The sequence below is a fragment of the Bufo gargarizans genome, chromosome 6 (genome assembly GCF_014858855.1).
Source record: "Bufo gargarizans isolate SCDJY-AF-19 chromosome 6, ASM1485885v1, whole genome shotgun sequence".
Lineage (NCBI taxonomy): Eukaryota > Metazoa > Chordata > Amphibia > Anura > Bufonidae > Bufo > Bufo gargarizans.
The window spans coordinates 64,511,436-64,529,210 of NC_058085.1; the positions used below are offsets into that span (position 1 = coordinate 64,511,436).

The following is a 17,775-nucleotide window of genomic DNA, read 5'->3' on the forward strand; positions in this document are numbered from 1 at the left end:
CCATCTGAGATAATAGGGGCATCTCACTAGGGATACCCGCACCTGGGGACATGCACCTACACTGAGAATGGAGTGGGAAAGGTGGTGGCTGGAGGACTCAGGGTTTCCCCGGGTCAGGCCACCACCAAGCCCTGTCCCCATAGTAGTGAATAGGAGTGCACAGCACTTGCCCAACCACCGCCCCCAATCATTTATATGAGGCTGACAGAAATGGCGGTCCCATAGAAATGAGTGGAGTGTGGCTGCGCATGCACAGTGAGCCCTCCACAACTTTTGGATCACCCCAACAAATTCTTTGCAATCCCCTCCTCCTGTAAAGCCCTCACTCCTGAGGCTAGTCGCTATGTCCGTTTCCTACAGTGTCTGTGTATATAATGTCATTTTATAATACTGTTGAGGGGGCCGTGTGAATAAAATCTTTTAGTCCTCCTCCTGGGTGGGCCCCTTCTGAGTTCAGGCCCCAAAGCAGCTGCTTCCCTTATAGCTATGCCCCTGTCTATAACATATATTCTGAACATTTGTTTCTTTAAGGCATGGTCCACATTCACACTAACCAATCTTTCTTGAGAAGAACAGGTTTGTCAGTAACCAGGCTTTGTGTGCCTTTGTTTAATGGATAGAGCAGCCATAAAACTTCCAATCTAATCTCCTTAATTAAAACACAAATTAGCTCTTGCAGGAATCATTATCACAGAGGGTCTCTTACTTTTTCTCTCTGCACTGTGGATGTTTACTCAATGTACTCAGTAAAAGACATGAATGGTAAAATTGTATGTTATTAGTTTAGTTAGATGTTGTTTCTCTAATTGTGACTTAACAACCAAATCACATTTTATAAGTAATCAATGCAGAAATTCAAGTACTGCCAGAGGGTTCTCTTACTTTTTTTGTATCTGTAATCACATTTAGACTCTGTTCACATGTACTGGAGTTTTTCCACGGTCGAATTTTCCACAGATTTCCTCCATATACATTGCAAACCTCTAAAAATTAGCTCTCTCCCCAAAGTAAAGAAACTGTGCATCTGGAGCCACCAGTTGGAAGTTTGCTATCCTATATGTTAATGCTTTCTTTTTCCTTTTGTAAGGAGAGCTAATTTGCTTATCTCTTTAGTGGAGGAGCATTGCATGACTTATAAAGCTCCTACTAGGTGCTTTCCATGAATAATAGTACCCCCAGATCTCCCACAATTCAGTTCTTCCTGCTCTGCACTGTTGAGGAGCAAACACCTGAAAACACCTTTCTACAGATGAGGTACTGGCTTGTCTCTGATCCTAAATTATACCTTAAGGCCTGTTTTAAAACGTCAAATATTGACTCATATGATAGCTAGCTTCCAACTGGTGGCACCACAGGCACAGCTTTCGTTTCTTTTACTTTTTGAAATAGAGCTCATTCATTTGTATACATTTTTTCCATAAAAGCACTGCATGGCCTATAAGACTTAGGCGCTCTCCTCAAGGAGAACTGGTAACCTCCAGATCCCCTAAAAAAGGGTAAAATTACATTCTGCAACAGAATGAGTATATTGTGGATATGAAATGCACTGAGTGCTCTGATTTCCATGTATTCACATGCTTATACATGTCGTGCAAATCCCATTGTAATGGAAATCTGCATAAAAAATCTACTGCAATTCTATCTTGTGTGAACATGGTCTAAAGAACTGTGTACCTTCTTTTTCACTGATGTTGTAAGCGGTGTTTTCAGACTCATTTCCCTGTAGATGCTTTAGTAGTTCATTAGTGTGATGTTTGGCCTCTTCAGCTACTGCAATGATCCATGAGATCAGATTAACTGTCAACAAGACCATCAGAAAGCACCTGTAGTAAGGAAAGCATGAATAACTCCATAAATCCATAGGTTGAAAAATATTAAAATTAACAGAAAGATGTACATTATTAGTAGGATCATTTACATGTTGAATAGTTTCACAAAAGTATTAATAACCTGAAATTGCCATAAAAAACCCCATAAGATTTAAAGGGGTTGTCCAGAATTGGGAAGATTGGTGTGTGTGGACAACAGTGCCCTAAATTTTACACTGTGCCCTACCTTTACCAGACAATTCTTATGCCCCTTTTTGCCATTGAGAAAATCCCAGCCGGAAGTGCAGTTTTTCTTACAGTCAGTGACATACCGGGTCCCTTTCTGCCGAACGAAGCCTATTCTTCCGCCCAGCAGTGAGCCCGGTGACGTCACCGACACTGATGGACGGCCTTTAGCGCTGCCCTAGCCTGTAAAATGGCTATGGCAGAGCTAAAGCCCGCCCAGCAGTGTGTTCGGTGACGTCACCAGCACTGATGGGCGGGCTTTAGCGCTACCCTAGCCTGTAAAATGGCTATGGCAGAGCTAAAGCCCGCCCAGCAGTGTGTTCGGTGACGTCACCGGCTATGATGGGCGGGCTTTACCATTAATTTGGTGATTAACAACCCTGAATATGTCTTTGTTACAATCATGTTTACCTGAGATTCAGTTTTGATCATGTGTATCGATTGTTGTGTGTGCTGATAATCCAATGCATCGGATATTTATGTGTTAATAATCAGGTATATTTTTCTCTTCTCTCAGTGTGGATTAATTATCAGTTAACAATCATACGTTTTTTCTGGACTATTTTTTGATTATCACTTGGTTGAGGAAACATTGCTCCATATTATTCCCCTGATGAACCAGTAATTGGGGAAACGCGTTGGAAGTGTTTAGAGCAATGAGAGGGTGAGGCAGGGCAGGTACGAGACCACAGGCCATCCACCATCAGGGTGTTCCTGTGGGTTGAGGTAGTAGCTAGGGACTTGTCAGGGACATTTCTCCCTAGTGTACAATAACCCTGCTCTCCCCTCTTTGTATTTTTGGATTTTTTGGTCCACTATGATTTATGTCAGTTATTTTTTTTGAGGAATTTGAAGTGATTCAATATTTAATTGGTGATTAAAAGTTACGTTTTATTCCTAGCATTCTTTGACTTCTTTGCAAGGTCAGTTCTGATCCGGGAGCATGGACCAGTCGGTCTCTCTACCCTCTTTCCCTGCTGGCCCAGCCTCTGGAGTAGTTCTATCCCTCCACCCAGCCTGCGGTCTGCTCCTTGTTGGTTAGGCCTCTCCTTCTCTGCCTGTTTGGAGCTTGTGTGCTTCATCCAGCTATCTGAGGGCCAGCTGTGCATGCAAATCTTCACCAGGCAATGGCTGGCCACCTTGGGGTACTTGAAGCACCTTCCCCTGTGTTAAGGTGCCTGAGCAATAGGTTTTAGTCTGATAGTCTCCTTAAAAGGTGTGTTATTCTACTTTCCTCTACCCGTGTACCGACTTCTGACAGTTTTCTAGATTTGACACTTGCTGTCTAACCTGACCTCTGCCTGATCTCCATTCTGAGCTGCCCAACCAGATCTTGGACTTTTTATTGGCTTGCATGAACTCTGTATGCCCTAACCTCAGCCTATCCCTCAGTACGGTTTTGCCTGATCCTTCTGTGTTCTGTGTCTGTTGACCCCTGTGGGTCAGTCGACACTTGAACAGAAACTACTCCAAGAGCTATCGACTTGGTGGTCCCTGACATACATAATGTTACATGCACCCCTTCTCATTTGAGAATATCAACTGCTTTCAAAATAGCTGCCATGTTGGACACCTCCCCTCACAGATTACTTTTGGACCACCCTGTAGTTGCTTACATTATGTACATCTTCCTCATGTTGTTTTCAGTTTGGACACTCCTTATCCATGTTCACCATGTACACCAAACACTCTGGTTTGTTTCCATCCTGTATGTAGCACTTCCTGTTGCTGTATCCAACCAAAGCCATGATGCACTTCTCTTTTCTCTGCTGCTGCTCCAGCACCGCCCAGCTAGTTTATAGCTCCATCCACCCAGCTACTTACATAGACTCTCCCCCGGCACTGCCCCACCCATGGACATGACTTCATAGGAAATAAGAAAGAGCAACGTGGACATGGTCATGCGACCACAGCCCAGATGAGAAGATAGAAGCAATAAGGTTAAAAGAAATACATTATAAAATTACAGCTACCTCTATCAGTGATTATTTTAAAGGATTTTGATGCATACTGCAAAAATCCTTTAAAAGATGTTGTACCACAAAAACTTTTCTAAAGTTTTCAAACCAGCACCTGGATCTGAATACTTTTGTAATTGCATATGTATTTAAAAATTTAGTATAGTCACAGAGTTATCCAATGAAAATCTGTATAGCGCCACCTGCTGTTTGCTCTTTTTGTAATTTCTCTGTTCTGCTCACTGATATGGAAGCACAGGCTCAGTTCCACCCTTTAACTGCCACTAGCTGCAGCAGACAGGACACCCCCCTGAGAAAGAACACACCCCCTAAGCTGACAGCTTGAAATAAATCTAGCAGAGCAATTGGAGCAGTGAATGGGGAGATCTCTGGATCCATATGTGGTACAGGGCTGGTTCTAGCTTTGTTAGGGCTCATGCACACAAAAGTATTTTTGTTCCGCATCCGATGCTCATTTTTTGCATGTCGAATGCGGACCTGTTCACCTTAATGGGGCTGCAAAAGATGCGGACAGCACACTGTCTGTTGTCCACATTCATATGTCGCAAAAATATAGATCTTGTTACAGACAAGAGCCAAAAGTTCTGTTCCGCAAAATGTGTAATGCACATGACTGGTGTTCGTGTTTTGCGGATCCGCAATTTGTGAACTCCAAAACAGGCAACGGAGAAAAAGTTGCAACCCTGGTAACAATGCATATCCTTGTCTGCAAAAAAGACAATAATAGGACATGTTCAATCTTTTTTCTGGGGTCGCGGAATGGACATAAGGATAAAGACAGCACACGGTGCTCTGTCTGCATTTTTGCAGCCCCATTCAAACAAATGGGTCCGCATCCAATCTGCAAACAATCTGGAGCCAAAATACAGTCGTATGAACAGGGCCTTATAGTAAAAGTCACCGACTGCCATTTGTATAGTTAATTCCTCAGATTGCTGTTTTTCCAGAGGTAAATCATTCTGACGTAAGATTGTGTTTGTCTTGATGTTCCTTGCTGGATCCCCAATGATTCATTTACATATATGACTAAATGTACATTATTTTCCAAGAAAGAGTCACACAGATCCAACTTAATTAAAGCTGGGTGCAGCTCGAGCATATTTTTATACCATTGATACCGAGCCTTGATTCCATTAGGAGAAGTCATACCATTCATGATGTGGATCTGCAGCATCCCACATATGTGTGTAAATGGGACACTTTAAATATATGAATATATATGTATTTAACCCCTTAGGGAACGGGCTCATTTTCACCTTAAGGACCAGGCCATTTTTTGCAAATCTGACCAGTGTCACTTTATGTGGTGACAACTTTAAAACTCTTTGACTTATCCAGGCCATTTCTGAGATTGTTTTTTCGTCACATATTGTACTTCATGACACTGGTAAAATGGAGTAAAAAAAAAATATGTATTTATAAAAAATACCAAATTTACCAAAAATCTGGAAAAATTTGCTAATTTTTAAGTTTCTATTTCTCTACTTCTATAATATATAGAAATACCTCCGAAAATAGTTATTACTTTACATTCCCCATATGTCTACTTCGTGTTTGGATCATTTTGAGTATGATATTTTATTTTTTGTGGATGTTACAAGGCTTAGAAGTTTAGAAGCAAATCTTGAAATTTTTCAGAAATTTTCAAAAACCCACTTTTTAAGGACCAGTTCAGGTCTGAAGTCACTTTGTGAGGCTTACATAATAGAAACCACCAAAAAGTGACCCCATTCTAGAAACTACACCCTTCAAGGTATTCAAAACTGATTTTTACAAACATCGTTAACCTTTCAGGTGTTCCACAAGTATTAATGGAAAATAGAGATACAATTTAAAAATTTCACTTTTTTGGCAGATTTGTTATTTTTTCCAGTTATAAAGCAAGGGTTAACAGCCAAACCAAACTCAATATTTATGGCCCTAATTCTGTAGTTTACAGAAACACCCCATATGTGGTCGTAAACTGCTGTACGGGCACACGGCAGGGCGTGGAAGGAAAGGAATGCCATACGGTTTTTGGAAGGCAGATTTTGCTGGACTGTTTTTTTTACACCATGTCCCATTTAAAGCCCCTCCGATGCACCCCTAGAGTAGAAACTCCAAAAAAGTGACCCCATTTTAGAAACTACGGAATAGGGTGGGAGTTTTCTTGGTACTAGTTTAGGGTACATTTGATTTTTGGTTGCTCTATATTACACTTTTTGTGAGGCAAGGTAACAAGAAATAGCTGTTATGGCACAGTTTTTTTGCTATTTACAACATTCATCTGACAGGTTAGATTATGTGATATTTTTATAGAGCAGGTTGTCACGGACGTGGCGTTACCTAATATGTATATTTTTTTATTTATGTAAGTTTTACACAATGATTTCATTTTTGAAACAAAAAATCATGTTTTAGTGCTTCCATAGTCTGAGAGCCATAGTTTTTTCAGTTTTTGGGCGATTATCTTGGGTAGGGTATGATTTCTGCGAGATGAGATGACGGTTTGATTGGCATTATTTTGGGGTGCGTATGACTTTTTGATCGCTTGCTATTATACTTTTTGTTACACCGTTTTTATTTTTATTTTTTTACGGTGTTCACCTGAGGGGTTAGGTCATGTGATATTTCTATAGAGCAGGTTATTACGGACGCGGCGATACCTAATATGTATACTTTTTTTAATTTACTTAAGTTTTACACAATAACAGATTTTTTAAAACAAAAAAAATGATGTTTTAGTGACTCCATATTCTGAGCCATATTTTTATTTTTTGGGCGATTGTCTTAGGTAGGCTAATTTTTTGCGGGATGAGGTGGCGGTTAGATTGGTACTATTTTGGTGGGCATACGCCTTTTTGATCACTTACTGTACTTTTTGTGATGTAAGGTGACAAAAAAATTGTTATTTAGCACAGTTTTTATTTTTTATTTTTTACGGTGTTCATCTGAGGGGTTAGGTCATGTGATATGTTTATAGAGCCTGTCGATACGGACACGGCAATACCTAATTTTTACCAATTTTTTTTTACTTTTTTTGGGGGAAATTATGTTTTTTTTTTTTTTACTTGAAACTTTATATTTTGGGGGGGGGGGGGACTTTATATTTTTGGGGGTGTCTGACCCCCTTTACAATGCATTCCAATACTTCTGTATTGGAATGCATTGGCTGTATGAGTAATACAGTGTGTATTACTCATACAGCTTCCGGCCTGTATGATCCAGGGGGCTGGAGCTTACAGGCTCGTCACCGGAAGGCAGCGCCAATGCCTAAGGAAGGCATTGCGCTGCCTTCCATGCCATCGGGTTCCCCCTACAACCGCACAGGGACGCGATGGCACCACCGCCCGCCGCTGCAACCTACAGTGAAAGCCGCAAACCGCATTTCTGAATTGACCTGTGGTTTGCGGCGATCGCCGACACAGGGGGGTCATGGGACCCCCCCCGCGCATTGACCCGCCCGCCGGCCAGCGGTGATCGGAACTACACAGGACGTACAGGTACGCCCTGTGTCCGCAACAGGTTAATTGCATTGTATGGTATTTCCTATTATCTGGCTGGCAATGTCCTTACACACACTTGCCCCTAGGTGGTTCTGGCACCACATAATATATATATATAGTGGGGTGTGTCTAGCTTAGAGAAGAATGTTATGTTAGAATGAGAGAGGAGAAGCAAGTTCATGGAGGAGAGAAACAGGCCTAAATCGATATGTAGCTGTTTTCCTTTCCTCTGGGCTCTGATCAAGCCTGGAGAAGACAACCACAGCAACCAAGCACCAGACAGTGAGTCTATGTACAAAGATGCAGAGAGACTAGCCAGGGTAACAGCTAAACTCAGCTTATGGACCTCATTAGCACAAGTGCCTGAGAGTAACTTTCTGAGTGCCTGGACACAAATGGACAGTTAGTGCGCAGAATTGTCCTTATCCACTACACAAGCCTTCCGGGTCATAGTGGAAAAACCTACTTATAAGAGTATCCTGCAAGTAATGAAGCAGAAGTGTTTGCCTGCCACAAGGGAGATCGCCCTTAAAGGATAGCTCTAGATATATTAGCATACTTTAGTACCAGAGTGCTATAGAGTGGACTTGGGATTACCCCCAGAATCCTTGCCTGTAAAGTGTCTACTTTAAAAGGGACAACTCCTTCATTGACAACTGCCACTACCTGATAACAGGAGTACAATTGAACTTATTATTACTTATGCTATACAAATAGCTTTCCATTGATGAACTGTACCAACTGTCCAGAGACTATTTATTTTTTTAAGTAAATGTTCAACTAGTTTACAACAAACGACTCCTCATTCTTACTACTGCTACTCTCAACATTTGCACCTTACAGTGCTGGCGTCACGAACCATGGGCCCAGCAGCCACAAGCACCATAAATACCACCACCATCAAGGGCACCTCAACTTCCATCTGGCTGGTGTTCCCTGCAACAGAGTGTGCCCCGGAAGATTTCGTGCTGTCTTCCTCATCACTGCACGCCTCGGCCCACCGTGAGCCTCACGTGTTTTCCCCTGCGTGTCCCGGTCGCTGCAGATCCTCATGTTACATGCAACCTTGCTATCATAGAGTGCAATGCAATGCCTGTGGCTTTTCTGCAATTCTCCTTTCTTTTTACAGCCAAAACACTACTGTTGTGCAAATGTTTTTGGTTGTGCAACCTTTCTGAGAGTTGCGACATGTCACCACTATGTTGCCCCAGCCCTATCACAGCAACAAAAGCTTACAAGATGGATAATTGTGCTTTAGGGTACGACCGTGTGGTGTTTGCAATGCGACCTCGCTGTGTTCGAGCACCGCACTGCCGTGGGGTATAATAGAGCTAAAGATGACTGACCGCACTGTTCAGTGGATCTTTATTGTTAATGGCCACGCATTCACCCTCAATGCCATGCTTGGCATTAACTATACAGAAACACTAAACAGTGCGGTCTTCAATAGTTTCATCAGAGCGTGTTGTGGCCCGTACAGCCGCACGGTACTCGAACGCAGAACGCAGCATATAACCTTAGGGTATGTTTAAACAGTGCAGTAATTATGGAGCAGAAAGCTATGAGGGTACAGTTGCGCTGTGGTTGGCAAGTACTGTGCATCGGGCGGATTGGCCATTGACCTTACAGGGAAATTTCCCAGTGGGCCAATAGCTGGGGGGCCGCCTGATGCCTCCTCATTGCCGGTCAGTGGACGTTTTTGGGGACTGTGGTATTCGGCTCTGTTGGGGTGGTATAATGTTCCGCAATGTGGTATTGCTGGCCTCGCCTTCTTGTGTTGGCCCTGACCGCCATCATTTTGGACCCCACTACAAAATGGGGCCACTTTTACAATTTTTTTACATGGTCACTTTAAGTTCCCAGTCCGCCCCTTACGGTGCCGCCGTACAAGCTGCAGCAGTATCATGTTAACTGATTAGAACTGAATGCTTTATTCCGTGGCCATTGTTAATCGCCATATGGTAACCCACAAAGCTGTGCAGCCATTAACAATGAACATAGAATAAACTACTCGGGTCTGATCAGTTAATGTGATGCTGCTCAGGCATGTATGGCCATGAGGTACTCAGCCGCAAGGTAACTGCGTCCCAACTGCTGTACGACCGCTCTTTGTGGTCATACCCTTACAACCGTAGCAAAACCTTGTGTAAAACTGCAGCAAAAAACACTTGTATCTACAGTACAAGCAGTTTTGCTCTAGCAATGCAGTGGTCTGAGCTACGGTATTATCACCCACGTGAATTGGTCTCATATAGAAACATAGAATGTGTTGGCAGATAAGAACCATTTGGCCCATCTAGTCTGCCCAATATACTGAATACTATGGATAGTCCTTGGCCCTATCTTATATGAAGGATGGCCTTATGCCTATCCCATGCATGCTTAAACCCCTTCACTGTATTTGCAGCTACCACTTCTGCAGGAAGGCTGTTCCATGCATCCACTACTCTCTCAGTAAAGTAACACTTCCTGATATTACTTTTAAATCTTTGCCCCTCTAATTTAAAACTATGTCCTCTTGTAGCAGTTTTTTTCTTTTAAATATGCTCTCCTCTTACCTTGTTGATTCCCTTTATGTATTTAAAAGTTTCTATCATATCCCCTCTGTCTCGTCTTTCTTCCAAGCTTTACATGTTAAGGTCCTTTAATCTTTCCTGGTAAGTTTTATCCTGCAATCCATGTACCAGTTTAGTAGCTCTTCTCTGAACTCTCTCCAAAGTATCAATATCCTTCTGGAGATATGGTCACCAGTACTGAGCACAATACTCCAAATGAGGTCTCACTAGTGCTCTGTAGAGCGGCATGAGCATCTCCCTCTTTCTACTAGTAATGCCTCTCCCTATACACCCAAGCATTCTGCTAGCATTTCCTGCTGCTCTATGACATTGTCTGCCTACCTTTAAGTCTTCTGAAATAATGACCCCTAAATCCCTTTCCTCAGATACTGAGGTTAGGACTGTATCACTGATTTTATATTCTGCTCTTGGGTTTTTACACCCCAGGTGCATTATCTTGCACTTATCAACATTAAATTTTAGTTGCCAGATTTTTGACCATTCCTCTAGTTTTCCTAAGTCCTTTTCCATTTGGTGTATCCCTCCAGGAACATCAACCCTGATACAAATCTTTGTGTCATCGGCAAAAAGACACATCTTACCATCGAGGCCTTCTGCTATTTTGCTGATAAAGATATTAAACAATATGGGTCCCAGAACAGATCCCTGAGGTACCCCACTGGTAACAAGACTATGGTCTGAATATACTCCATTGACTACAACCCTCTGTTGTCTGTCCCTCAGCCACTGCCTAATCCATTCAACAATATGGGAGTCCAAGCTCAAAGACTGCAATTTATTGATAAGCCTTCTATGTGGGACAGTATCAAAAGCCTTACTGAAGCGATGTCTACTGCACCTCCTCCATCTATTATTTTAGTCACCCAATCAAAAAAATCTATAAGATGAGTTTGACATGATCTCCCTGAAGTAAACCCATGCTGTTTTTCATCTTTCAATCCATGGGATTTTAGATGTTTCACAATCCTCTCCTTAAGTATGGTTTCCAATAATTTCCCCACTATTGATGTCAGGCTTACTGGCCTATAGTTGCCCGATTCCTCCCTACTACCTTTCTTGTGAATGGGCACAATATTTGCTAATTTCCAATCTTCTGGGATAACTTCTGTTGTCAGTAATTGGTTAAATAAATCTGTTAATGGTTTTGCTAGTTCACCGCTAAGCTCTTTTAATAGCTTTAGGTGTATCCCATCAGGCCCCTGTGACTTATGAACTGTGCAGTCACGTTTGCAAAAGACGAGCAATCTATTTAAGTTGAACTTAATTTTATATCAATAGCAATGCATAATTCAAACTTTAATTAAGCTCGTCCATACACATAAATTACAGGGATTACGATTCTCAGATTTATATACTTGGTCATTAGTACGTCAGAGCGAACCTCCCTGCGCAGTTGCTAACTATGCCTCATAGGAGAAAAAATTCACAATCTTCATGACCCGGGCAGTCGTAATATGGTTAAGTCAAATTACGGTAAGTCCAAGCCTTAGCCCCAACATTGGTGTCTAGTCCTACGTTGAATTCTGTTATTTCTTTCGCCATTACTAGTGTTGCAGCTTTTTCCGATACTTTTTGTTCCAAGAAGCCAAATCCCTTCTTATGTACTAAAGGTGACACAGGGGAATCAGTGAGTCCACCTCTAATGGCGACACCATCCTCCATTTTCCCCAATCTCTCAAATGTAATAGGGGGCTGAAATATAGTATAGACAAATACCTACCGTATATACAGCATAAAGAATAGTACCATAGAAAGCCCTAATAAGAGTACCAAATCTAGACGAAACTGAAGTAACCACAGCAGCTTGCCGTCTTTTTCCATATCAGATTAATGCTTCCTTCTAACACCGGGGGGAAACATATAATATCACTTTTACATGTGCCGACTGGGCAGCCAATTATCGGAAAGGAACCGTAACCACAACCTTTGTACCAGCCGATAACAGATGAATGGATTGCAAGAGGGCAAGCTCCATATCATTGCAAGCACTGGACTGAAGCTCAGAGTGAGTCCCAGCCACTAAATGGCATCTGTCAGCAGTTTTGTACCTAAACTGGCTGACCTGTTACATGTGCACTTGGCAAATGATGTAAAATGTTTTTTTTTATATATGCAAATTAGTCTCTAAGAGCAACTCTCCCTTGCTTGCAGGGCAATGGCTGTTAGTGTTTGTCACACTGCTAGGCAGAGGCTTCTGCCTAGCAGTGTTCCTGGTGACATCAATGTGATCACTGCTGGGCGGAAGCCTCCGCCTAGCTCACCCATGAAGAACCCGATACGTCACCGGATCTCCAGAGAAAAAAATGTTCCAATCTCCAATGGACCAGGGCAAGGGAGAGGGGCTGAGTGGGGGAAGAAGGGGGTATGTCCAGGTTCAGCTCTGAACCTGGATAACCCCTTTTAGTAAAGGAGCAGGTCTCTATGTATACGCAGTAATAAAATATTGAGGCACTCAGGTTGAAGGTTTTGCATTTGCCCATGGTATATATAAGTCAACAACAAAGTATCTCTGACCAGACGTTTCGGTCACGGTGGACCTTCATCAGTGGTCATGTTATCTGAGTAGTGGGTAGCGGTGTTTCTGGGGCGCTGGATGCAGCTGGCAGTGTGAAAATGATGTCTCATGCTCCCTGAACCACTTTTTCACAATTTGAGCCCGATGAATCCTGGCATTGTCTTCTTGGAATATGCCCATGCCATCAGGGAATAAAAAATCCATTGATGGAATAACCTGGTCATTCAGTATGTTCAGGTAGTCAGCTGACCTCATTCTTGGAGCACATACTGTTGCTGAACCTAGACCTGACCCACTGCAGCAACCGCAGATCATAGCACTGCCCCCACAGGCTTGTACAATAGGCACCAAGCATGATGGGGGCATCACTTCATCTGCCTCTCTTCTTACCCTGATGCGGCAATCACTCTGGAACAGGGTAAATCTGGACTTATCAGCCCACATGACTTTCTTCCATTGCTCCAGAGTCCAATCTTTATGCTCCCTAGCAAATTGATGCCTTTTTTTTTTTGTTTGCCTCACTGATTTGTGATTTTCTTACGGCTACACAGCTGTTCAGTCCCAATCCCTTGAGTTCCCTTCGCATTGTGCATGTGGAAATGCTCTTACTTTCACTATTAAACATAGAAGTCCAGCAATAAAGATACCAAAGTTAAACCGAATCAGGGTATTAGTGTGTAAAACAAACAGTCCAGCAAGAGTACCCTGTTAGATCAAGAGATAACTAAATTTAATAAGAAATGTGAAAATATACATATACAAAAGAATCCTATATAGTTAATCCGAGGTAAGAGGCCAGGGTATAGTCGAATGCACTAGGTAGGTGGTAGATAAAAGGGGGGGGGGGGGAATCCCTAGCACTGATACCCTAAACTGGTCCTCTGCCCAGGGACGTCTCCTAGTGGTGGGGATGCCCTGTCCACGTACCTAATCTCCAACTCCTGACTGTCCCTGGTGAGGTAAACGGTGGAGGGAGACTGGTGATTAGTGGTGCCCTAACGGATAACTAGCACAGAATAAGAGAGGTAAAGAGGTGTCCACTGTATACTGCCCTCGTGGCGTTGCCAGGAGGTACAGGGCACACCAAGAGGATAAAAGATACTTAACATGAACAGACACACGCACGAACAAACACAGATATAAAGAACAATAGATGACCTACAACCCCGACGCGTTTCACCCATACCAGTGGGATCATCAGGGGGTTATACGGGGTAGGTGTACTAGGGACCTGGAACCAGCGATTATAGCGTCCCAGTCCAATGATACGTGCGTAAATAGATGCGTGAATAGATAATCATTTATGACACGACGACAGACCCAGAATAGATAAGTGATTGCCTAATGGCAAATTACATACGGTTACTCGGCGGCATGGTTAGTGAAATCAACTGCCTAGATACACACTGCAGATCTAAATAGAAAACAGGGACTTGGGTAAGAAAATATAGGACAACGAAAGATGAACGCCCATAACACTAAATGTTAAAGTAATAGTAAGTACCTGAGATTGGCGAAGGCAAAGGATCACGTACGGATCATTAGTGAGGAGGCTCATGAATAAGAACACCCAGCCTACCTAGCTGTATAAAACACAAGATGAGGTTAATGTTCCCCGAATACATGACCCATATTGAATAGAGCCCAAGAAAGAGGATCCTACATAGATACCTGATAAGCACACGAAAGATAAAGGTACCACGGTTCGTAGCTCCTAAGGTGCAGGGCTAACCGCCAAAAAGATACCTGAAATGCAAATATGCCTGAAATGGAGTCAGGAATTAAGCTGTATGAAAACAATGGAGAAACTAGTTGTCTAGTACTTACATAATGCCGCCGTCAGTGTGGAGAAAAGGGTCTGAGGCGGTCATACTGGATTGCCCCACCCTTTAAGTATCCCATGCGCCCAGTCCATAGAAAAATGCTAATACCCAGGGGGAGGGACGGCTATAGTACAGCCGCCATAATCAGTGCGTTCCACCGAGGAACGCACTCTAAGATGCGTCCACACAGATGGTCAGCCGGGCGGATATCCGGTGGGTACAATCAAACCAGCCCATGTATAGCCAGCATACGACGTGCGTGCCAGCATGGAACGCACGCCGGAAGTGACGCACAGGAAATTGCTGCCGGGCCGGGAGTGCGGTGTATAGTACGCGGTGTGCGTGCCAGCTTGGAACGCACCGCCGGAAATGACGCACCTGGTTAGTGCCGAGCCGGAAGTCCGATTTGAACCGAATAACTTCGATTGGCAGAAATGTTATCAACCCGAAGTGGGCTGAGTGGGTACAGAAATTATAAGGGTAAAGGAAAATAATAATGAATAATAGTACTGTTACGCGGCAGGAGTAGCCCAGGCCACATATGGGGTAAATTCTAAAAAGGGTAATTCATGAATAAATGGGCATACTGATAAGGGACAAACCAAGGATGGAAGGAAAAAGGGGGGGCAAGAAAATAATGTGCCAGGGGAGATAAGAATAGGCTAATGAAAATATATATATACAAATACTTAAATGCATAAATAGGGCTACCTTGAGGATAACAAGGACGCCCACTAAGGGGTGTGCGAACGTGCAGAGCCACCCCATATAAGTAACTTTCGGTACTTCGCGTACCCAGGCTACGTACCAGGGAAAGAACTTTTTACTGAGGCCATAGGTGCTAAAGGGACAATCACCGGGCAGTGGAGGCCCCGCACATAGGCCAGAGCAGCAAGGCAGCAAGGAAAATTACAGTCAAATATAAAAATAGATGTAGTTGGGCATATGGAGAGAGTGGGCGATTATAAAAAACATGAAAAGGTCAGGCGCTCGTTGAGTCCTCGAGGTGGTTGGGAGCGGAACCTATGAATCCACTCGCTCTCCTTCTGTAAAATACGCCTGTCCAAGTCACCACCTCTTGGAGAGGGGGGTATCAGTTCAAGGACAGTAAACTGGAGACAGGAGGGATCGCCACCATGGCAGTCATTCACATGTGTGGCCACAGGTGTGGGCTCCTTCTTGATGACGTCATTAACATGTTCAAGGATTCTTCTCCTGAACTCCCGTATCGTTTTGCCCACGTAATCCATGGGGCATGGGCACTGGCATAGGTAGACTAGTCCCTTGGACAGGCAGTTGGTGAAATCCTGGACCTGGAACGAGTGACCTGTAGCCGAGCAGGTGACTGATTTAGTGGTTAGGACATATTGGCAGGCCTTACATCGACCACATTTAAAAACACCCATGGGTTTCCGGTCCAGCCAGGAGCCAACCTTCAGAGGTGGTGAAAAGTGGCTATGAACCAAACGGTCCCTAAGGCTCCTACCCCGTCTATAAGAGACCGAGGGGTATTTGCTTATGATGTCCGAAAGATCAGCATCCATGTGTAGGATCGGGCATTATTTGTGAAGGACTTCCCTCATTTCGCGGTTAGCGGAGTCAAAATTGGCGATAATCCGTGCCGGTTGAGGGCCATCATCGGTTCTCCTTCTTGGAACTAAAAGTTCAGTCCGCGGTCTAGCGGACGCACTCTGAAACGCCTCCCGAAGTACTCCTCTAGGGTAACCCCTTGCCAGGAATCTATCCTGAAGCCTACCAGCCTCATGAAAAAAGGAGGAGTCATTGGAGCAGTTTCTCCTAACCCTAAGGTATTGACCCTTGGGTATACCTCATCTAAGAGGGGCAGGATGATAGCTGCTCCAATGGAGAAGGGAGTTGGTGGCCGTGCTCTTCCGATAGATATTGGTTGATAAACTGTCACCCACCTTAGTAACCCTTACATCAAGGAAGGTAATGGACTCATAATCCCATTCACAGGTGAACTTAAGACCCACATCATTGGCGTTAAGATCAACAACGAACCGTTTGAAGCTAAGAGGATCACCCTTCCAGACAATAAACACGTCGTCTATATATCTGGTCCAAAATTGGATGTAATCAGCCCACCAGACGACGTGGTCCGGAAACACGTGGGTGTCCTCCCACCAGCCCAGGAAGAGATTGGCGTATGATGGGGCACATGGGATGCCCATCGCCGTTCCCCTGAGCTGGTGGTAGAACCGTGCATCGAAAAGAAAAAAGTTGTGATTAAACATAGCCCTGAGTTCTACTGTTGTTTATCTTCGATTTGATTTCACCAAACATTTAAGTGATCACAAATCATGATTATTCTGGATTTTTTCCCCGCCACATTTCTTCCTCGAATACGATGGGTCCCCACTATCCTTCCAGTTTTTTTATAATGTGTTGGACAGTTCTTAACCCAATTTTAGTAGGTTCTGCAATCTCCTTAGATGTTTTCTCTGCTTGATGCATGCCAATGATTTGACCCTTCTCAAACAGACTAACATCTTTTCCACGACCACGAGATGTGTCTTTCGACATGGTTGTTTATGAAATGAGAAGCAACTCATTGCACCAGTTGGGGTTAAATAACTTGTTGCCAGCTGAAAGATAATCGCCCATGCAGTAATTATCCAATAGGAGGCTCATAACTATTTGCTTGCTTAAATCCAGGTGGTGACTTTTTTTTTGGACAGGTAGTGTAGTTACAAAGCTAGCACTACTACAGTATAAACACAAGCTACTATAGTGCAATATGTCCGCCAAACTGATATCACTACCAGGCAAACACAACTGTAGACTGCTTGATGAAGAACGAGACGGTCTCTTTGTACGACTATTTGCCGCCCAGAAAGTAAACAGTAGATTATTCTGCAATTACAGTACATTGTCAGATTCTACAGAATTCTAAACCACAGTGTTACATGCTTATTATCAGCTGACCATGTGTGACTCAAGGCATTAAAGGAACGCTAAGCACATAAAATGCACCCAAAAAAATGTAACAATAGCACAGTCCCTCCTCCCCTCCTTATCCCTTTTCGTGAAATATTACAATTAGAGAACCATATAAAGAAATATTCTGTGTCACAGGAGCTCAGCCATTGTCCTGTTTGTGGCTGTGAGACAACTGTCCGCAGAACGAGCCTCCCTGCTGTGCATTGTCTGCAGAAGGACAAAGGTTTGTGAAATGACCCCATCATTGCTAAACCCTGCCCCTCATCTGGCCAAAAGCCAAAGATAGAAGAGATCAGCAGGCGATTCACCCCGTGTTATCTGCAGGATTTCTACAAGACTGTTTCGGTATGTTGAGATGGAGATTTTGTCCCAAGACTGAAAC

The 17,775-nt window shown here is 43.4% G+C and overlaps 1 protein-coding gene across 2 annotated transcripts in view; it reads right to left on the bottom strand.

Annotated features, from left to right (window-relative positions):
- The window catches only part of LOC122941186 (proton channel OTOP2-like), a 52,036-nt gene that overhangs the window by 6,555 nt on the left and 27,706 nt on the right, over nt 1-17,775 (bottom strand). For both annotated transcript variants that reach the window (XM_044298234.1, XM_044298233.1), the window contains exon 4: nt 1,675-1,823. In XM_044298234.1, the coding sequence (XP_044154169.1) occupies nt 1,675-1,823 (149 nt within the window). The remainder of the gene's footprint in view (nt 1-1,674; nt 1,824-17,775) is intronic.